Here is a 22,859-nt window from a genome sequence, read left to right as displayed (position 1 = left end):
GATGCGAACGGAAGACGACTCTTGTTTCAGGGTCGACGGTCGGATGAAAGCTGCAAGTGAACCCAACGGAGTTCACAGTAGCATCTCAAAAAGAAAGAAAAAGAGGAAAAGGTATCTTCATCCTTCTTTGTTAGCTGGAACTGAAGTAGCTTATACGGCGGCTTGAGCACCTGTGTCCGCAGCAGAGCCGCCGCAGCCTCACGGCCACCAGGCCCCAGGTGCTGCCCCATGGCCCGAGGGGACACGCGCCCCTGGAGACGTGGCAGCTGTGTCCGCAGCAGAGCCGCCGCAGCCTCACGGCCACCAGGCCCCAGGTGCTGCCCCACGGCCCGAGGGGACACACGCCCCTGGAGACATGGCAGCTGCACTGCCGCGGCCGGCGGACAGAAACGGGCAGGGCGAGGTCGCCAGCTTACGGTGCAGGACGCCGGGCTCGGGAGTGAGCGGGGTTGGGGCGACGCTGTGCACGGACGCCGCGAGCCAGGAGGACCTGGTCGAGTCCCACCGCGCTCCCTCTGCCAGGCCACAATGTCCGCAGGCGACCGGCTCTTCGAGCGTCCAAGGCAAACGCAAGTCAGGGACCCGAGCCGTCGACACACTCCCGACGTTTCCACGAGTGACTTCAGGTGATCGATCGCTCAGGCGTGCGGTCTCTGCTGACCTCTTTTTCCAAAAATAATGGCAACAACTTGAACCTAAAGTGTGGTCTGACACCGCTTCCACACAGAACTAATTTCATCCTCAACAAATTCCACATGAAACACAGAAATGTAGCTCCGTGCCCTGGAGGGATGTGTGGGGAAACCCCCGCGGACTGGGACCGATCTTGGGATGTTGTTAGGGACCCACGTTTAGGGGGTCAGTCAGTTCCTCTTGGGTCCTGACGTTGCCTTAGAATCAGTAATAATCGGGTGGTGAACCGTTTAAGACTTAGTCTCAACCTCGTTTGACTTCAGAGAACACGCGAGGCGCACTCTTCCAGAAGCTAAGGCGGTGTCAGACGGCGTGTACCCAACAGCAAGTGGTGGCCCCAGGAAGGGCGGTGGCTGTGTGTGTAAGGGCGCGGCGTGACTGGTTTCAAGGCTGGCGACAGGGGCGCCGGGTGGCGCAGTGGGCCGAATGCTGCCTTGGGCTCAGGTCACGATCCCGGGTCCTGGGGCCGAGCCCTGCACGGTGGGATCCTGCTTCTCCCTCTGCCCCTGCTCTCCCAGGCCCGCTCTCTCTCTCTCTCTCTCTCTCAAATAAATAAGTAAAATCTTGAAAAAAAAAAGCCTCATGATAGCAAGAAAAGAGAAGGTGAAGTACAGGAAGAAAAATGCGGGAAGGAGAAAGCCAGGCTGGAGGCCCGGCAGCGGGGCCGGGCCGTGGGGGGCCGAGGGAAGTGGGGAGGAAGGCGGGTGGTGCCAAGCCCCGTGCCCCCTGTGGCTGCTGGACAGGGTCTCCCCGCGCAGCCAGCTCCGTGCCCGTCCCGTGGGCCCCACCGGTCCGTTCCGGGGACGCCCCGGGCCACCCTGGGACCGCTGGCTCCCTCTCTCTCGGGCCACAGGTCTTTCCAAAACCCGAGTCTAGAGCTCGCTTTCTTTTCTCTTCCTTTGCCTCACGTTCCCTCAGATGTCAGGATGGTGCGTCCTTGTTTACCGCCCAAGTGCATGTCAGTGGGTTTTCGGGCGTGTACATCATGGAACTTTAAGCGGACAACTAGCTGGAGTCGCCGTGTCCTCCCTCCTCCTCCTCGCGGTGATTCAGTATCGTCCTCGGATAGACTGGCCCGCAGCCCGGGAAGCGGTGGGCCTCCAGGGGGGACACAGCCCCGCCGACACCTGGATGGTAACTCCGTGAAACTCAATCTAGACTCCCGCTATCGACGACTGTAAGATGATAAATACGTGTAGTTTTAAGCCTGCGACGTTTGTGATAACTCGTTACAGCAGCAATAGGAAGCCAACACAGCTTCTAGTGACATCCAGCTGGTTCTGTGAGGCCGGGAGATTTCTGAGGGAGGAGTGAAGGTGTGCAGGCAGGTACATGGGAACATGAGTGACGGCCTAGTGTCCTCGCCTGTGGCTGCTCCCTGGCCTGTTCAGGATCTCAGGGCCTGGTACAGCTGCTAGGAATATACAATTCAGGCCGGGTCAGAGGACAGGGTCACTAACTCAACTCCCTAACTTTCACCGTGATCCTCATTCTTGCCATTGAATCGAGAAGTACAGGGCTGGCAAGTAGCAAATAACCTTTTCTGCATGAAATTATAGATACAAAACAAAATAAGTAAATTAAAGAGAATCTCGGAAGTCGAAGAGCTCAGAGTGTCCTTTCAGATGTCTCTTGATAACTAAGGACTTCACGGCAGCGGAGGATGATCGTAATTAATGATGATGACAGCAATAAAACTCCTAATACGCAGCACAAAGTACCTGATACTTCTATAAGCTCTTTCATCTTTAAGAATCCTGAAATGCTTCACAACCCGACTTCCAGGGCATTATCAATCTGAAATCAGGTCTCTGCTTACCTCTGAAATTCAGTTGTGCCCGGATTGGGATGGAGTCATCACCTGCCAGCTCATGTAAACTCTTTGGTATTAGCCCTTTACGTCCTTAGGGAGCCTTGAGGGCCGGGATCCTTATCCAGGGTCGCAGACACTTTAGTCTGGCTCCGGGGCTCTGGGATACAAATGCCTGATTTGTGAACTCTTAACCCACTTTTTCAAAGTAATGTTTCTGGAGCTTACCTCCCAGAATTCCAACTTGCCTGGCTTTGTGACTAGCTCCCTGTTGAGGCTCTTCTCTCCTGCCACCTGCCATTCTCTCTTTTGGGGAGCTCATCTCGGTGGCTTAACTCTTACCTTTGCAGGGCTGACCCTACACCTGACCTCCTCCCTTTACGCCAGGCCTCCAGATCCAACTCCTGCTTGAGATTGCCCCAGGGGTATCCCCAGGGTCACGGAACTCCTCAACACCTCTCCCTGCACACCGAGCCCTCTTGCCGCGCCTCTGACGTGGGTTCCGGCATCGTTCTTTCCCCCCTGTCTTCACTGCTTGGCCCCTCCACCAGGAGCCACCTTTGGTTCCTGTCTGTTGTCCACATGTCACCGCCCAACCCATACCTAATCCTGTGGTCACCATCGCTGCAATGTCCTGGCATCTGTCGCCGTTTTTCTCGCCTCCGCTGCCCTGGTTCAGTTAGCTCCTTGTTATACCTGCCCTTGACTGTCCCAATAGCCTCCCAGCTGCTCCCCCTCATTTGTCTGAGAGTTACCATTGGACGAGAACCTTACCTCATCCATCTTCACATTTCTCACAGTGCTAAAGGACTCACCTCCACAGGAGAAATTCAATAAACATTCTTTTTGAATTGACTTTCTAAGACCTCAGTCCCTACAAGGATATTTTATTTTATATATACTGATGTATTTTGGAGCAACAAAGGTAAATAGGGTTGTATTTTATTTTTTTTTAAGAGTTGTATTTTAGCGGTACCCAGTGAGTGCCCTCTTTTTAAAAGATTCCAGTAATAAATCCTAAAGTTAGAGAATCATTTAGTACCTACAAACCTATCTAGTTCTAGAGATAGGATAAGTTTAGAGGGGATCCCTGGGTGGCGCAGCAGTTTGGCACCTGCCTTTGGCCCAGGGCGCGATCCTGGAGACCCGGGATCGAATCCCACGTCGGGCTCCCGGTGCATGGAGCCTGCTTCTCCCTCTGCCTGTGTCTCTGCCTCTCTCTCTCTCTCTGTATGACTATCATAAAAAAATAAAAATAAATAAAAATTTAAAAAAAAAAAGGATAAGTTTAGAGATTCTTACACTGGTTTTTCATGAAGTGGTGCACATCTGGCTTACTCAGGGAACTAGCAAATTCATCACAGTATTACAAAATGCACAAGCTGGATTTTGCTAGTAAGGACAGCACCTGTACTGATCACAGTGGAATGGGGCTAGGTATTTACCATCAGGCCAAGCACATTAAGTATGACTGTCCAGGAGGCAGATGAGAGCCCCTGAGTTAGACCATCAGCAGTGGATGTCAACCTGGGGGTTTCTGACAAAAGCGGTCAAATGAGTTCTCAACTTTGCTAACAGGTGTGATGGCCATGAGCCAAGGGCCTGAGGAGTGAGGCAACAGAAGCCTCCAGGGTAAGATAAAGACAGGGGCCCGAAGTAGACGTACAAAGACTGAATTTCGGTAGACCTGGAATATTTGGTGTCTATCAGTGAACAAAGTACTTGGGGGGGGTATCAAACTTGGTGAGGAATAATTAACCTTACGAGGAGGATAAAGCAGAATAGGGTGGAGAAATGAAAAGCACAGATAGTGTTATCTATGAAATCTCCATAAATAAAGATTTCTGAATTATAGTTATTTTAGAAAATAAATGTGGCTTGACAGAACAGGAAAAATATTGTCAATTTGTTTAAAAAACAAACAGCAAATGGGGATTTCTAAAATTCCAGAATATAGATCTCAGTGGCTAGACGAAAATGAAGAGGGAACAGGTGACCGCATCAGTGATGGATGGGCCTCCCATCAGTAATCCTACACTTGGAGTGAGCTGCGTCAGAGCTAGCTGAGGTAGAAGCAGGACACAAGTACTGGTTGTTCTTCCTAAGGAAAGGAACTGCAGAAGCTAAGACAGATTTCTGAGGTTTTGGAATTTCTTTTGTAGATGTCAAGAGATCAAGAATGTAATTATAAATGTGGGTAGTCATTAGCTGGACAGATTTTTTGGAAACAAAATACAGATTTTTATAGGAATTCCTTATTGGTGCAGAGAATACAGCCATCTATAAAAGGATACAAGAGAGTTTTTAGGACAAACAGAAAAAATATTTTTAAGTAAGGGAAAGTATATAGTTAAGTACATTCACATAGATTTTATGAATCTTTAATTACATTGTTCTAATCAGGATCTAATCCTGAGAACTTTCAAGGAACAGTAGGATGTTGGGAGCATTATAGTAAGTACACAATTACTATTTCATTAGATATGAAATGCTCTTGAGGGGATAGCAACCAAGGAAAGAACACAGGCTTCAAGAGGAATGCTATACGCCCCTGGGGGCTCTGCATGGGATCCTATGAAGTATGGAAAACATACAGTGGAATATTTGAGAATCAACTGAAGGGACTGAAACTTAAAGCTCCTCTGGTTAAGTCCAAGGAAGGAAAAGGGCAGGAAAGGCCAATGTGATTAAGGAAGGATATAAAGATTAGTATGAGGAGCCTAAGAGGGAGGCTTAAAATATATAAACAGTGATTTAGAGATATAAACTATTTATAAAATACAAGTAGTAAGAAGTTCAGAGGAAGCATTATAATGGGACTTTAGTGCTAGCATCCCACTCCATTGTGATAGTCGTAACAGCAGAGAATGCGAGGATATGAAAATTGGAAGGGATCTTAGGGAACAGCCTCTCCTCTTACAGGTCCAGGAATGCAGAAAGAAAGGGACTCGCCCTTAATTTGCTCGCTCTGCATCTTCTTATCCTGGCTCCCACCAGTCAAAACAAGGAACAAAGAAAAGGAGGAGTGGAGGGGTAGGATTAGAGCTCTGGAGGTCAGAGGATCAGGACAGGGCAAGATCAACTGGCTCTAACAGCACTGGAGAAGATGAAGGGTTGGAGTTGGGAGGATCTAATTTCCTGCCCTGGGAGGGGAAGTGTGAGAAGGTGGTGAGAACAGCGATGGGAGAGAAAGGGGACAGTTTCAAGACCCCCAGTGCCCACAGATGGAAATGAGGGAAGCTCTAACTGGTATTTATACACATCCTCTGATGACAGATCAGATTCCTGAGGTCTGGAAAGTGTTACATAGCATTATTCTAAACAGGGCTATGAGATAGAGCAAGCAATTATGGGCCATTTAACTTAACATCACTTACAGAAAAATATTAGGAAAAGTTTGCAGAGGGGACAACTCGACAAGCATATGGTAATTTGATTAGAAACAGGCCACATGTTTTTACTGAAGGAAGGTGTTGTTTTAACTAGCTTGTTGGACTTCTTTGAAGTTATTGCTTTCTCAAATCTGGATTTTAACTCATGATTTCTCTAATATCTATAAAGGATGGGGATACACATAAAGTATAAACAAAAACTAATCACAATCGAGGACAGTGGAAATACAATGGTAAGCAAAATGAATGTTACGGCAAATAACGTAGCAAGGAAAAATTTTAATTCACATCATCTAGTAGTATTTAAGTTAAGATATTTTTCATGAAAGATATGTGATTCGAAGTTTGGTCTGTGAATGTGTCCCCTGTGCCCTTTCCTAAAAATGCTCTGCAGAAAAAAATGATTTTTGTTAGTTTCACTTAAAAAAAAAAAAAAAAAGCTTAGCTTAGCTTTTTTTTTTTTTTTTTTCACCCCCTTAAGTGGATTGACCTTTTGGTGTGGTTAAAAATTTGGCACATTAGGATGAATTTCTCATTAATCTAACCTTTGTGAATTTTCCAAGTGAAAGATTTTCAAACAAAACAAAGACATCTTCCTGGTTATTTTAAATTAAGCAATAAATCAATATAATTTTTCTCATATTTGCATATTTCCATACCACTGAATAGCTACTGAAATCTTCAGTAACAGAATCAGAAAGGATGAAAATCAAGATAAAGCAAGAATAAAAATATCAAAGTACTTTTGAGTGTTTGTCTGAAGCCTTTCTTATACTTTGTTACCTACTTTTTACCAGGTAACCTGTACAATGCACCATGCGTCACTCTACTTTTCTAAAGTTACTAGATTGAAGTAACTGATCCATACTTCTTTCTACCTGTACAACCTCCACGAGGGTGGGGAGGGTGTCTGTTGTGCTCGTGCTGTATTCCCAGGGCTTAGCACAGTGTGTGCTAAATATTTTGGTGAGTGAATGAATAAATAAATAGCAATAACAGCATCAAAAATGGGTATTTTACTGTATGCCAGACACTATTTTAATAAGCATCCTGTATAACTGACTGTTAATTTTTCAACGCTTCTATGAGCTTTGTGCTCTACTATTAGTCCCATTTTTAAAGACAAGGAAACAGAAGCAGTGAGAAGTTGAGTAACTTGCCTAAGGTCACGCAGCTACTCACTGACACTTCATGAACTCAGGCAGTCTGGCCCTGGGGCCCACACTTAAGCACCACACTACTTGTTCTCCGTGAATGAACGCAGTCGCGACGGGTCTGTGTATAAATGGCTGCACGCAGAGGAAATTACATGCAATTACATGCAGGAGTTTGAAGAGGCACAGAACTCAAGTGTTAACGTCACCATCACCAGATACTGGAATTCGGGGAGCAATGGGAGACTGAAAGACTAATTTCTAGGATCAAGATCTTCACAGAGGCAAAACTCTCCAAAGGAGACACAGAGATTTATAGGTAAAGAACCAGAAGAATGTGACTCCATTCAGCTCTAATTGGAGCTCGAGTACTTAGCTCAGAACAAAACCTTCCAAGACTTTCCATGTTGGTAACAGGAGCAAGATTTAAGGTTTTGTGGTGGCTAAATCCATGAAGATAAAAATTACTGGACCTGTGCAAATTTGTTCTCTACGGCATCATTGGTGGCCTCTTTCGGGTTAGTGCTGCCCTATGTTGGGTAAAGAGCCTTTTAAAAAACTAACCTGAATCTTATTAAAAAAACAACAACAGAGAGTTCTATTTTCCTTTAACTGTATTGGGATATTGATACCCTGAGACCTGATATGTTCTTATTACTTTTTTTTCCCTCCAAATGTTCTTGATTTTTTTTTTTCCCTCCCATCAGTCATTCTGGAACCATTTCACGCTCTAAGCTTTTGGCTTTGAAGTGCCTCGTGGCTCTTGGATGGTACATGATTAAAGCTGATCAGTAGATGAAACTTTTAAAAGAATTCAAGGAAGAAAGGAAAAAGCCTCTGCCACTTGCAAGACAGACTTACGACACTGAAATGGGAAGGATCCAATTAAGACACAGGAGAATTCATGTCCAGTGCACACCGAGTGCTGACAGGCCTCGGAGAAGCTGGCGCTTCTCGGGACTCCTGCTGAAAGACTCTAGATGTGTCGGCTATTGGGGCCCACACCTAAGTGAAAGCTCATTCACAAGTCAGTCTCCAGTCCTGGTCACCTTTCAACGGGGAGAAGACTATCGCCCCTAAGGCAATTCAACATAAGTCTGTCAGGCGGGTCCAAGTTTGGGGAAAACTCCCTGTCCTGAGGAATGAGGTTAAAAGTTTAGTCTCACTATACAAGACAAGCTTGTCCAACAGAATACTGAGTTGAAGTGGGGTGAACAAAACTAATGCAGCCTCAAGGCTTAGAGAGATGAAATGCAGTTGGAAATCCCACCTCGAGAGGGAATCTGGGGTGAGAGCTCCATCAGTGCAGAAATAACGCAAGCATCTGGAGCAAGAAGCCACTCTCACGTTCAAACGGCATTAGTGTAAACAGAATCGCAGAACAGGTATGATGACAACATGTGAATGAACAAAAGAAACGAGAGGAGGGATGCAGCGTGGGGCAGGAAAGAGGGGTTGATATGGACTCCAGGGACTGGCTTGTTAGTCCAAGGGTCCTTTTCCTGTTCAGCAAATTCTTTTGTTCTGTGTCCTTATCAATCCCACACCTTGCCTAAGTAAGAATGACAGACAAGCCATTCTTAATGACTTCCTAGCTTTTGAAACTATTTTGGTGTCGGAGAGAAAAAGAACCATGTTTAAATTGTTACAGGGATTGAGGTTTCTGTCGGCCCAGTAAATTTTCCACTTGGGGGTGACCATTTTCGTTAGCGAGGACAGAAAGAGATTTGTCCATTTATGTGATGTGTGCCACGTTCCAGAAAAATGACACCCTTGCGGCACCTCTTTGGGGGCAGGAAGCAAATGCGGAGAGGCTAGGGGGCTCCTCGGACAGGCATTCCTTGCTGTGTCAGCAGGAGTGTGCTGGTATCTTCCTCCCCCAGAGACGGAGCACATCCTCTCCTTGGCACACCCACTTGCCATTAGCACAGGGAACCATTGTTCACTGTGTGTCAAAGACCCAGCCGCACCCTGTGCCAGGACAATGCACTGACTCTACAGCCCTCGTCTTTGAGCACTGCTTATTTCCTTTCCTTTTTATTTCCTCCTCTGTGTAAGAGTCCATGAAATGAAGTTTTTTCTTTTGTTTAAAACAATACATTTCAAAGGGTGGTTACTGATGACATAGTCACTTGCAGCCTCTCTTCGCTGGGGTTTTGCTAATCTCTGAGAGACTGTGAGACGGATAGGAATTTGGTTCAAAGCACAGATAAAACAGGTTCTATTCTCACGGCTCACGTACGTTTCATTAAATGACATCTGAACATTTCTTTCTGAAGGTCCTGCTTTGATAATCTTTAGATTATATTTAACATGTTGGGTTTCGTCACCGGAGTGTGAAGGTAGCCCACGTTAAAGGGACAACACCAAGCTAGAAAGTTTTATAAATTTAGGAAAAGAGGGTGTTATGTTCTAACAATCTATAGGTCATTTCTCAATACATTTCTCAATACGTCTACATTCATCTGCTCGTCAGTCAATGTTTATGAAGCACTTACTTACTATATGAAAAGAAATGTCCTTATCCTCAAAGAATGCACAGTTTGGTAAAAAGAGAAGGTCATGTCAACAAATGAAAACAATAAACTATAATAGGTGTTATAGCATGATTATGTAGAGCCTACAGTGTAGACACAACGGTGCTGGTAGTATATTGACCAGAAAAGGATTCATAGGCAGCGCAGCACGTGAACTAAATCCTAACAAATGTCCAGGGGGCTCGCTTATGGCTTAGGCGCGTGTAGGTGCATGTGCGCGTATGCACACGTGTGAGTGCATGTGTGTCTGGGCAGGCAAGCAGCCCTTCCGATCCCGAGGGCCTGCAGGGCCTGGAGGGCCTGGGGAGCCACGCATCCTGCAGGTATCAGGGATCAGCTATCAGCACTAATAATGTGAGGAGACTTGCCTTTGACAGAAGTCTCCATCTCAAATCCACTACTTCCTTGGCTCAGGGAAGGAGGATGTCATGCTCTAACAATCTGTACATCATTACTTCACACAGAGAACTTTTGTATTCATCTACTCATTAGTCAATATTTGTCTTCCTTTATAAAGCAATGGGTTTTGTGGTGAGAATAACATCTCAAATTCAAGGCACTGTATTCTGGTTTGGGACCTGCTCACCGAAGGATGTCAGAGAACCCCGTGGAAAGCTTTGAGATCCGCGGTGAGAATACCTTCCCAGCTAGCCAGCCACACATGGCCAGGCCCTGCGTGGCCAGGGGGGTGCTTACCACTTCAGTTGGTCGATAGTACTTGAGATCCACAGTCACATGAATTTTGCCGGTCTCCTTACATCTGCCCACCTCATTTTCATTCTTCCCTTCCCACCTGTAAGGGAGATAAACACTTAATCAGCCTCTAATTGCTTGGGAGCATTTGCCGTCCTGGAGTCCCTCAGGATGGCTCAGCCTTCTCCCTGCAGGAGTGTATAAGCTCATTAACCACAGGAACACAAGCTGATGTGTAACCAGGTTATCAGCGCAAGCATGACTTTCAAAGCCTTTCCAGATCTGTTTCGGAAGGGCAGGGCTTTTTTCTTTCTTTTTAAGAAAATCGTCATGGGTCCAGAAGTGAGACTTTAGACATGAACAGATTAGCCAGAATGAGGAATTGGGCAGCCTTCAGGGATTTCAAAGATCTTGTACCTCTTTAGACTATTCTTGATAACATCAATTACTACAAAATAATTAATGTCTTCTGTCTCCCCCTTTGTTCTTTATTTTTTTAATTTGTAGTGATATTTTAGGGGTATTTATTGTAACTTCAATGCATTCCACTTGGGAATAAGTTTCACACCCTAAATTAACCATTTGTCTCATCTTTATCTTATATATAAGCTCCTTTGTTCTACTCAGCAGTAGGCCTCATTAATAAATCTCAGATGATTTAAACTCCAAAAGGTACACAATTGGTTTACTGCCTGCTAAGAGAGGGTATGTCAGCATCTCTGATTTAGGTACAATGTTCTTTGCACTTAGATTTTTCCATCCTTAAACATCTACAATTGGAAACAGTAGCCCCCTAGAGTCGGTAAGGTGCGTTGTGCAGGATATGCTCATAAGCTTCAAGACCTGCTTGCTGGGATTGCACTTTACGTTCTCATTTTTTAAAGAAATGAAAGTACTGGTTTAGTGTTAACCTCTGGATTTCTATAATCTAATATCCAAACAACAGATGATACTATAAAATTAGAATTATTTTTACAAATGAAACTTATCATCCAAGAAAGAAAAGAAAGTGCAAAATAATGTTTGACTTCAATGCTTATCTTTGGGAACTAGTTTGCTCTATCAGTTGGGGATGAATCATATGACAACAGGACAATTTTGTGTGCTCCCTGGACAGAGTCACAGTGGGGATCAAAGGAAAGAAGAGAACATTAAATTAGTTACTTGACTATGACATTCACACATGCCATTGCAGATAAACATTAACTGCTGATCATGGTTATATTTTGGACACAGGTTGGGTATTAGAGACACAAAATGCCCTTCCGAGATTTATTCCTGAATGGCCATCTGAATGTTCTATCCTCAGTTTACCTTTTTCTAGCAGAGGGATAATATTTTATCATTGGAAAAAATCAGTTTATAAGCACGTTGAATCTGCCGACGGACTCAAGGCAAATACAAAGAATGTCCCATAACACACAGAATTATAGTTTATATTGAACAATGTAAAACTGTACAATTGGCATTTTTCTCTGACTTTTATATTAATTAGTTGCCTCAAAAAGGGGTGTTTGGTAATTTATTTATTTGGTTTAATTTCTTACTATTGATTAGACTAATATGGCAGGATCAGAGCTATGTTTTTGGAAAATTCACATGGAAATGGTATGTGGATGCTTTAGAGCATGCAGACCAAAAATACTGTAAAATGAGAAAACCTAAGGTGCTGATAAATCTTGTACATCTCTTTTTTAAAAAAGATTTATTTATTTCAAGAGAAAGAGAGAGCAAGAGAGCACCTGCGCACGAGAGCAGGGGGGAGCAGGGGGAGGGGCAGAGGGAGAGAGGGGATCTCCAGCAGACTCCTTCCTGCTGGGCGTGGAGCATGTGGGGGCGGGGGGGGGGGCTCAATCCCATGACCCTGAGATCATGACCTGAGCTGCAACCAAGAGTCAGATGCTCAACCGACTGAGCCACATAGGTGCCACCCTGTACATCTCTTAAGGAAAGACCAGATCTTGGCAAATATCTACTGTAAGGGAAAATAACTGGTAAAATCATCGTTTTTTTTTTTTTTTAATTACCTATTTAATCCCATAGTTCATGGTTTAAGTGGCTTTCAGAAAGGCTATTTGGACCTCACAAGCATGTTTTTATTTTTGTTCACATTGTATACCCACCAAGGGAAACCAGCTCAGCATGTGTATTCCTGATAGTATCTCCCACGAAACCAAAAGGGTTCACAAAACTACTGCTCATAGTTCTGCCGTCATCCGGTCTGGTGGCTAGGTATGTGATCCACCACGGGTCTACCCACGGGAACACAGGCCTTCCTATTGACAAATCTGCACACGTCACCCACTTGAGAACAGGAGATCAAATCTATTTTTAATTGATTTTTTTAAGCACACATGAATACACACACATTTAAGTTGCTAAAGGCCTGGGAAAGACCCCGAGAGCTTTCTCTGCCTGGGGAGGGGAGGTGGAGGGCAGGAGAGGAGTGAGGCGGAGCCAGGGTGTCTCCAGAGCAGGGGCTGACAGGCTGTTCCTGTGAAGAACCAGGAAGTAAATATTTCAGGCTTTACAGATCACATACGGTCTCTGTTACAGATTCTTCCTTTATCCTCCCCCTTGTTTTCTTCCCCCTCCTTTTCCTCTTCATCATCATCATCTTTTTCTTTTTTAACTACCCTTTAAAACTGTAAAAACATCCAACAGGTTGCATTGTTGGACCAGCCTGAATTTTCCTGTTTACTACTGATTCTCTTTGACTGCTCCACAGCCAAATGCTAACATCTGGGATTTTAACAGTAGTTGAGATGGGAAAAGATTGATGGAAGGAATCTGCAACATAGATTGATAGATTGGAGTTTGATGCCACTTGGATACCTATAGGTATAAGCTTCGGGCACACAGGCCTCCTTGGCCCCTGTCTGAATACTGTCTGTCGGGCTGCCACCTTGCAAATGCTATCTATGGTCCCAGCCATCTCCAGGGCCATGATACTGCCCCCACAATTAATATGGTTGCATTGAATGATCAGCTGTGACCAGGAAATGGCTCAAAGCAGAACTGAGTTGGCAAAAACCACTTTGCAATTTGCACTAGGTCTGCATGAGGGCCATAAGGCAAAGTTTCAGCCAAGGCCCAAAACACATTCAGTTACAGCAATACACGAAACACTTGTATTAACAAGTAAAAGGTAACAGCTAACTTGTCCTAACAAGCAATGTTATGACTCAAAGCAGAGCTGGGATGTTAAGACAGGAAGGTGACTTGGCGGGGAATAGAGGATTCTATTCTAATTCATAGAATTGCTACCCACCAACTTAGATCAGCAGGTCTCTGAGCAGAGACCCCGTATGATTCAAAGTTTTATAATACGTTGTCGACTCCCAATAAGCATTAAATTGCAACAGAAAGCATTCAAGAATAATGGAATCAAGCACAATAAGGCAAGATGAAGATGAAGCTATTAAAATCTACTTAACTAGGAATTCCTTTAATGAACAATAAAACAAAGTCAACTGTATTAAGTCAAGTTTAGGAGACAGAGCTGAAGTAAGGGAGGGGACGATGCACTCCTTCTAGCAACTTGATATCACAAAAGCTCTCGGGAATCATTTAAAAAAAAATACTATCTTATTAGGACAGATATGGAAATAGGAGGTTGCCAGAGGCTAAAGTTTAGAAAGTAGTCCCAGGAGAATGATTAGGTTCTGGATAAAGGTGGTAGTTTGCACACTTTTGTTCCTTCTTCAGTTTATTCTGAGGAATAAACTCAGAAGAGCTAAAAGAACAAGAAAGAGACATGAGAAACCAAATTCTGGAAGCTAGAAAGCCAGATGGATGAGTGTTAAAGGACTTAGCAGAAGCCCTAGAAAACAGACTCCTAAGCCAGCACTGGGGAAGCTGAGAATGAACCCAATTTACACTTGCAGAGCCCTCAGATGTCAGGAAGTGAGGGCGGATTACAACTTTCCCTGAGAAGCACTGTGTGCCCAGTCCCCTCCCAAATTCCACATCACTTGGCAACTGGCTCACCCTCCCTGGAGAACAAGGTCCCAGGACTGAAGGTCACTGGGCTGGTGAAGGGTGGGGTCACCAGGCCGAAAAGGAGGAAAAATTCAGTGAAGTATGTGTGCTTTGTGCTGAGACTCTCCAGCAGCACGCTGGCAGCCAGGCACCTCTCCTTCCGGGCAGGAGGCTAGGCTCTTCCCTGGGCATCAGACATTCTCCAGCTAACCGGTCCTGTCAGGTCTCCCGACAGCGACACAGTCAACCAGCTCTAACCATGTTCTTAGAAACTCCCAATTAGGTTTTTAGGTCTTTCATCCATTTTGAGTTTATTTTTGTGTCTGGTGTAAGAAAGGATCCAGTTTTATTTTTCTGCATGAGGCTTTCCAATTTTTCCCACACTGTTTGTTGAAGAGACTTTTTTTTTCTTCTATTGGATATTCTTTCCTGCTTTGTTGAAGAATGAGTTGACCAGAGTTGAGGGCTCATTTCTGGGTTGTCTGTCCTGTTGCATTGATCTATGTGTCTGTTTTTGTGTCAGTACCACACTGTCTTGATGATTACAGCTTTGTAATACACCTTGAAATCCAGAATCGTGATGTCCCCAGCTTTGGTTTTCTTTTTCAACATTGTTTTGGCTACTTGGGATCTTTTTTGGTTCCATACAAATTTTAGAATTATTTGCTTCAGCTTTGTGAAAAATGCTGATAGTATTTTGATGGGGATTGCCCTGGATGTGTAGACTGTTTTGGGTAGCATAGACATTTTAACAATATTTGTTTTCCTAATTCATGAGCATGGAATCGTTTTTCCATTTCTTTGAATCTTTTTTTTTCATAAGTGTTCTATAGTTTTCAGAGTACAAATCCTTCACCTCGTTGGTTAGGTTTATTTCTAGGTGTCTTATGGTTTTTGGTGCAGTTGTAAATGGGATCAACTCCTTGATTTCTCTTTCTTCTGCTTCATTGTTAATGTATAGAAATGCAATTGACTTTGTGCATTGATTTTATGTCCTGCAACTTTGTTAAATTCCTGTATCAGTTCTAGCAATTTTTGGGTGGAGTTTCTGTGCTTTCTACACAGAGTATCACGTCATCTGCAAAGAGTGAAAATATGACTTCTTCTTTGTTGATTTGTATGCCTTTTATTTCTTTTTGTTGTCTGATTGCTGAGGCTATAGGACTTCTAGTACTATGTTGAACAACAGTTGTGAGTGTGTAGGCCCTCACTTTTAAACATGAGCAGAAAAACAAGGACTACCAGATAGATGTGTGGGGAAAACTACATTTTTGAAAGAGAAATCATAACAAATGAATTGAAAAACAGCAACTTGGGCGACATAGAAACAGGAAAGGTAATTAAAAAAACAAAACAAAAAAGACAAAAATTCACATATTCCACCATTAATACCTCCAGAGAGAAGAAAATATGCTAAAGAAACAAAAACAAGATACTATATAACAAAGGACAATCTGAGGGGGAAAAAAAGAGATTTTAGAAATTGAAAAGTTAAAAATTCAAGAGAAAGAAGATTTTGGAGACAAATTGAGGAAATTACCCAGAAAGTAGAGGAAAAAAAAAGAGAGAGAGAGAGAGAGACATAAAAAACTAGAAGGAAGATAAGAAAATCAGAAGATGGCCTCAAGAGGTCAGTATAATAGGATTTCCAGAAAAAAATGAAGCAGAGCAGAGCAGATAATTAAGTTAAATCAAGAAAACTGATCAGAGCAGAAGAACATGCATTTCCAGACTGATAGGGCCCAAGAGAGTGCCCCAAATAATGGATGGGACCCACATTACATGAAATTTCAGACACTCAAGACAGAGAGAAAGACTGAGAGACTTTGAGAGAGAACACAGAGGGACAGGGAATGAGAGTGGCCCTCAGCCTCCCGTAGTAACACTGCAAATTAAAAGGCAATAGAGCAATACCTTCAAAATTCTGAGGGAAGAACATTTCCAAACCAACAAATATAGATCAGCTGCCTTAATTCTGCGGACAGAATAAAGGTATTTTCAGATACACCTCGTCAAAAATATTTGCTTTTCATGCACTGTTCTTAGGAAACTAATTAAGATTTTGCTCCATCAAGCAAAGAGTTTCTAAAAAAGATGCCAGGAAATAGAGGACCCAACTCAAGAGAGTGGCTGAGAGAACCCTCCCAGATGAGCATGAAGGCAGGTCGCAGAGTGCTAACCCTCCACCAGACTAGATGGGATGAGGTGGGGAGGTTCTAGAGGTCCTGCTAGAGGAAGACGTGATTGATAGAACAACCCATGGACCTGAACCCCTTCAAAGGCAATTTAGACAGCTGGGACAAGGTCTGGGGGAAAAAAATACAGAAAATAAAGCAAAGTGGAAAAAATACAGAAAATAAAGCAAAGGAACACAAATAAGAATTATTAGCTCTATGGCAAGCAAATGACAATTGTACAAAGAAAAAATAATTGTAGTTTACTGGAAAGAATACCATAGATCAGCCATGATAATGTAACACTGAATAATGTAAATGTTGAATAATGATAATGTTAAGCTAGCCACAAATTAAAACATAACAATAGAATATTCAGAGAATGAAGGGATGGGGCAACGGGAGGAACAGCAAACAAAACCATCATTTTAAATAAGAGGAGGCCAACAGTAATGCCTAGAAGGGGATAAAAATCAAGAACCAGCAATAAAAACATGCTACTTAGCAACACGGAGGGAAACACCAAAGTGATCAGTTAAAAGACCATAACAGGGTGCTACAGAATTTCCAGAAAGAGAACAGAAAGACAGAGAGGACAGTAATCTTTCTTGGGGTAAATCAAGATAATTTACCAGAGCAGAAAAGCATACATTTCCAGATAGAAAGTGCCCAAAGAATGGCCCAGCCACAGCAAGAGCTGTGGAAATGCGGAAAAGGGGTGGACGGTGAGAGACCCCTGGGGTTTGTGACAATTCCAATGATTAAAATTTAAATCGTGTGCTGGTGTAACTGGAAGAAAGAAACACCGCTGACAAGGAAGGAAAACATGACACAAACAGCTGTCTTTGACCACGGGCCGTCCCCAGCAGCTCCCTCCACAGGGCCCGCAGAGCTCTGCCTCAGGGTTCCTGCGCCCCTGCCTCCTCCCCTGAAGACCCAGTGCTTCCTCCACAGCTCCTCCTCCTCTCACTGTGCAGGAGCTGATGTCATGGGGCCTGAAGGCTCAACACCCCAGCTCCCAACCCACCAACAGAGGAGAACACTCATGGGGCAGGTGGATCAAGTCTGCAAAGACCAAGGAGGAGCCACCGGGGAAGAAGCAGGCAAACTGTAGAGCGTCTGATCCCAGAAACTGCGGGAAGAGGTGTGTTCACCAAGGGAAGGAGAGCACACCAACAAGGCCAGATGATGGGGAGACGTCAAGGACTGGAGAACCAAGACAGATCCGGGGTGGGGGGGGAGGAGCTGCTTTGATGACATGGTGGGGTGGACGGTGGACTGAGGTGCAGTGGAGGGAGGGGAGACAGTAAGAAGAGGCAACTCTTTGGTACCTTTTGAGAGAGCAGGGGAAGGAAAGGAAGGAGCAACTGGGGGAATGAGTGTTTGCAGAGGTAGAGGTGCATTGTTTAAAGAGGTTAGTTTTCGAGTGTCAGGATGTTGTTGATGGGAAGAAGCTGTGAAGGGCGGCTGAGGGCAGAGAAGGGAGAGGCAGCTGATGGTTTCTTGAGGAGGCGAAAGAGCTGCAGCCCAAGGCCGGGAGAAGGGCTGTTCCCGGAGGGGAGTCAGGAGACTGGTTAGTGGGAAAACAGAGGAAGATAGAGTATAATTTTTTCTTAAAGATTTTATTTATTTGAGAGAGAGAGAGAGAGAGAGAGAGAGAGAGAGATCACGAGCAGTGGAAAGGGGTGGAGGGAGAAGCAGACTCCCCGCTGAGCAGGGAGCCCGATGTGGCTCCATCCCAGGACCCCCGGGGTCATGACCTGTGCCAAAGGCAGATGCTTGACCGACTGAGTCACCCAGGCGCCCAGGATCATAGTTTTAATCACAAACTTTACTTTCTAAAAGACAACACCAGTGTAGAGGTCGTACCACGATCGGATGAGGACTTGCGTCGTACACAGAAGGACAACATTGCTTTTCAAATGTAGACTCCTTCGTCTCCATTTCTGCTCTGTCTTATTCCATTTAATATATATTAATAATGCCTAAAAACTATAGAACACTTCTGAAAGAAATTGAGGAAGACACAAAGAGATGGAAAAATATTCCATGCTCATGGATTGGCAGAATTAATATTGTGAAAATGTCAATGTTACCCAGGGCAATTTAGGCAATTTACACGTTCAATGCAATCCCTATCAAAATACCATGGACTTTCTTCAGAGACTTAGAACAAATTATTTTAAGATTTGTGTGGAATCAGAAAAGACCCCGAATAGCCAGGGGAATTTTAAAAAAGAAAACCATAGCTGGGGGCATCACAATGCCAGATTTCAGGTTGTACTGCAAAGCTGTGGTCATCAAGACAGTGTGGTACTGGCACAAAAACAGACATATAGATCAATGGAACAGAATAGAGAACCCAGAAGTGGACCCTGAACTTTATGGTCAACTAATATTCGATAAAGGAGGAAAGACGATCCACTGGAAGAAAGACAGTCTCTTCAGTAAATGGTGCTGGCAAAATTGGACATCCACATGCAGAAGAATGAAACTAGACCACTCTCTTGCACCATACACAAAGATAAACTCAAAATGGATGAAAGATCTAAATGTGAGGCAAGATTCCATCAAAATCCTAGAGGAGAACACAGGCAACACCCTTTTTGAACTTGGCCACAGTAACTTCTTGCAAGATACATCCACGAAAGCAAAAGAAACAAAAGCAAAAATGAACTATTGGGACTTCATCAAGATAAGAAGCTTTTGCACAGCAAAGGATACAGTCAACAAAACTCAAAGACAACCTACAGAATGGGAGAAGATATTTGCAAATAACATATCAGATAAAGGGCTAGTTTCCAAAATCTATAAAGAACGTATTAAACTCAACACCAAAGAAACAATCCAATCATGAAATGGGCAAAAGACATGAAGAGAAATCTCACAGAGGAAGACACAGACATGGCCAACAAGCACATGAGAAAATGCTCCGCATCACTTGCCATCAGGGAAATACAAATCAAAACCACAATGAGATACCACCTCACACCAGTGAGAATGGGGAAAATTAACAAGGCAGGAAACCACAAATGTTGGAGAGGATGTGGAGAAAGGGGAACCCTCCTGCACTGTTGGTGGGAATGTGACCTGGTGCAGCCACTCTGGAAAACTGTGTGGAGGTTCCTCAAAGAATTAAAAATAGACCTGCCCTACGACCCAGCAATTGCACTGTTAGGGATTTACCCCAAAGATTCAGATGCAATGAAACGCCGGGACACCTGCACCCCGATGTTTCTAGCAGCCATGTCCACAATAGCCAAACTGTGGAAGGAGCCTCGGTGCCCATCGAAAGATGAATGGATAAAGAAGATGTGGTTTATGTATACAATGGAATATTCCTCAGCCATTAGAAACGACAAATACCCACCATTTGCTTCAACGTGGATGGAACTGGAGGGGATTATGCTGAGTGAAGTAAGTCAATCGGAGAAGGACAAACAGTGTATGTTCTCACTCATTTGGGGAATATGAATAATAGTGAAAGGGAATATAAGGGAAGGGAGAAGAAATGTGTGGGAAATATCAGAAAGGGAGACAGAACATAAAGACTTCTAACTCTGGGAAATGAACTAGGGGTGGTGGAGGGGGAGGAGGGCGGGGGTGGGGGTGAATGGGTGACGGGCACTGAGGGGGACACTTGACAGGATGAGCACTGGGTGTTATTCTGTATGTTGGTAAATTGAACACCAATAAAAATTAATTTATTAAAAAAATGTATATTAATAATGATGATTGTTATTAAAGAAGGGGGTTCCAGCTCTTAAATGCCGTTCATGAATGATCAACCACAACAAAAAGAGAACAATTTAAATCCATGGCACAGTTGTCCCTGTCACTTGCTGCAGTAACGGCTGCCTTCAGCACAAGGGCCTCTAGCGAATGCCAGGCCAGGCGGCGAATCCCGCACCCAGAGGCAGGCCCGCGGTACGGTCTGCAGTTGATCCGTGGAGAGAAAGGAGTTTAGGTGGCTGAGAAATTCCGGGAAGGCCATCAGACAGCACCTCTATGTCACACAGTTGGAATAAGCAGATGGGTGTGGAGCCCTCTGAAAAGGTCCCTGTCATTTTCATCGGGGATGCCCCTCCCAGACATTATTACCAGTAAGAGTTGTTGACTGGTTAATGTTTTCCTTGCTTTTTTCTCTTAATCAGTATCACTGAGACTTAAATTGTACTTTCAAAGCGTCCGTATGCTTTAAGAGGTCATGTTGGTGCGATTCATTCAATGAAAAAAAAAAAAAAAAAAGCTTTGTGTGGTCACGTCTGATGAGGGCAGCTCGAGAGCTCAGATAGGAAAAAGCCCCGAGACTGTTCTTCTCAGCTGTAAAAAAGGCAGCGGAGGGAAGGTCAAACACACAGCCAGTTTTTAAATGAGCCTGGGGGTTTCTGTGTGGTCTTCGCATGGATTGCTAACCATGCTTTACCCGCCAGCTTTATTTTTATTTATTTTAACTCTGCTGGGGCGTCCTGTCTACCCCTAAGGAATGCGGGTGGGCTTTCTTCTGTTTTACAGGAGTAACTAAGCAGACCGAACGGAGGTCTGACTAAGGGACTGTGATGGGAAGGTGCAATTTAAGGACTAGTGCTTGGGCTCTCCATGCGTCTCAGCCACAGCTTAGGGCCTCCATCATTTGTACCTCTTCTATTCACCCAGCCTTATCTATTCACCTTCCCTGCTCCCATTTCCCAACAATCTTCACTGAACACCTAGTAAGTGCCTACTAGGAGCACCGACCAAGCTAAGCTGGGTGCCAGAGACACAGGTATGAGCAAGTAAGATGGTCTTTGCCCTGAAGGGGCTTAAAGTCTCGTGGCCGATGACAGTAGAAGGTAGACAGGGTGCTCGTAGAGGACTGGGAGGGCACCTAGCAAGACTTGGTTGAGCGCAGGATGCTGGGCTGCGGAGGATGTCTAAGCTAAGACCTAGAGAATGAGTGGGAAGTGCGGCGAAGCGGAGGGAAGAGTAGGTGTGAGTATCTCTCAATATGCCCCAATGTGGTCAGGCTGGTCCAACCCAGTTCATCAGCTTGCCCATCGCCCACAGACAAGTTACTAACTCCTGCCTCCGTGCCTTTTCTCATGCCATTCCACCCACTTGGAATGCTTTCTCTCTTCTTAACTACCATCTGCCACGTTGGCCAAGAGCCTGCTTGAATCCACCTTTCTGCAGACATTGCTCCAATTGTGATCACGGCGATACTACTTCAGTGCTGATACGGTGAATTTGCACAGTACCAACATCTATTTGTGTATGTTTGTAAGTAACGTGTTCTTATCGTCAGGCAGTTAGAGCCTACGCTCCTCAAAGGCAAGGAAACGTCTTCTGATTCTCTGAGATGAATTTTGCTGTTGAGAGAAAAATAAAATGGAAAAACTGAGCACGTTTATTGAGTGTCTACTATGTGTCGGGGACCTTGCGACTATGCCGATGAGTTCGGAGGCCGTGATCTTGAGGAGTGCCGTCCAGCAGATGCACCCTAACCTCCATCCCCTGGCCTTCCACTTTTCACAGGCTTCCTCACCCTCAACCTCAAGGTGCCAGGGCCAGAAATCCCACCCACCGGGGAACGATTCCCAATCAGGGGGAGAATATGCATGAGCACAAAAGGACTTGTTACCTCAGCCAGGAGGATTTTAAATGTACGGGTTTCTTTTTAAATGTACAATAATTTTTGCCCCTTGCTGTTTTTACTCAAAATGTAGATGGAGTGCCACAAACTAGGATAAATATTTCCATTGGCCAAAACATCTTTTTTCTCCCCAGCACAGATGGTGGCGGCTCACAAGGTTGCTCACAACCCTCTTCTCAAAATTTAACAAGATTAATGACAGAAAATTAGTTACGACAATTATTTGCCTGTTTGGTTTATGCTACTATCACTTTAACTGTCGGAGAAAAGTGCTTCCTTTTCGCATTACTTAGTAATAAGTTGATGGGAAAGTGAAAAGCAAAACACAACACTAAAAACAACCTCAACAGTGCACCCTCCTCCAAATAAACAAACACCCTGTAATGTTCTTGGAAGAACACATCTGTTGTCATAAGGGTGCCTTCTCAATACAAGTGACCAAATGGGAACTTAATTGCCTAACATGTCACCTTAAATTTTATCAGGGTCGCATACTGATCTGTTCCCCAGTGTCTTCTATTCACCCAAACTGAAACGGATGTGCTATTTGCTAATAAATTCAAGGCAAAACTCACTCAAAGGATACCCATGATACAGGAGCAAATATTGGTGTCAAGTCAAAACATACAGATGGCAACACATTTTTCAAGCTTTTTCAGTAAAAATTACAAGATAATTTCAAATTACAAGATAAGAATTGGGAATAGATAACAGATCTTACAACAGTGAAGGTGAGAATGCTCTAGATACCGATTGGTGTATCTGATACGAAAGCCACGCGGTAACAAGGTGA

At 44.3% G+C, this 22,859-nt stretch overlaps 1 protein-coding gene across 1 annotated transcript in view; it reads right to left on the bottom strand.

The window, feature by feature from the left end:
- Positions 1 to 22,859, bottom strand: part of GMDS (GDP-mannose 4,6-dehydratase) — a 583,021-nt gene that overhangs the window by 75,536 nt on the left and 484,626 nt on the right. The window contains exon 9 of the mRNA XM_055321890.1: positions 10,283 to 10,379. Within this exon, the coding sequence (XP_055177865.1) occupies positions 10,283 to 10,379 (97 nt within the window). The remainder of the gene's footprint in view (positions 1 to 10,282; positions 10,380 to 22,859) is intronic.

The sequence above is a fragment of the Nyctereutes procyonoides genome, unplaced genomic scaffold, assembly GCF_905146905.1.
Source record: "Nyctereutes procyonoides isolate TBG_1078 unplaced genomic scaffold, NYPRO_anot_genome, whole genome shotgun sequence".
Lineage (NCBI taxonomy): Eukaryota > Metazoa > Chordata > Mammalia > Carnivora > Canidae > Nyctereutes > Nyctereutes procyonoides.
Note: the sequence above shows the minus strand (reverse complement) of the source record. Positions and strands in the feature narration are given on the sequence as shown.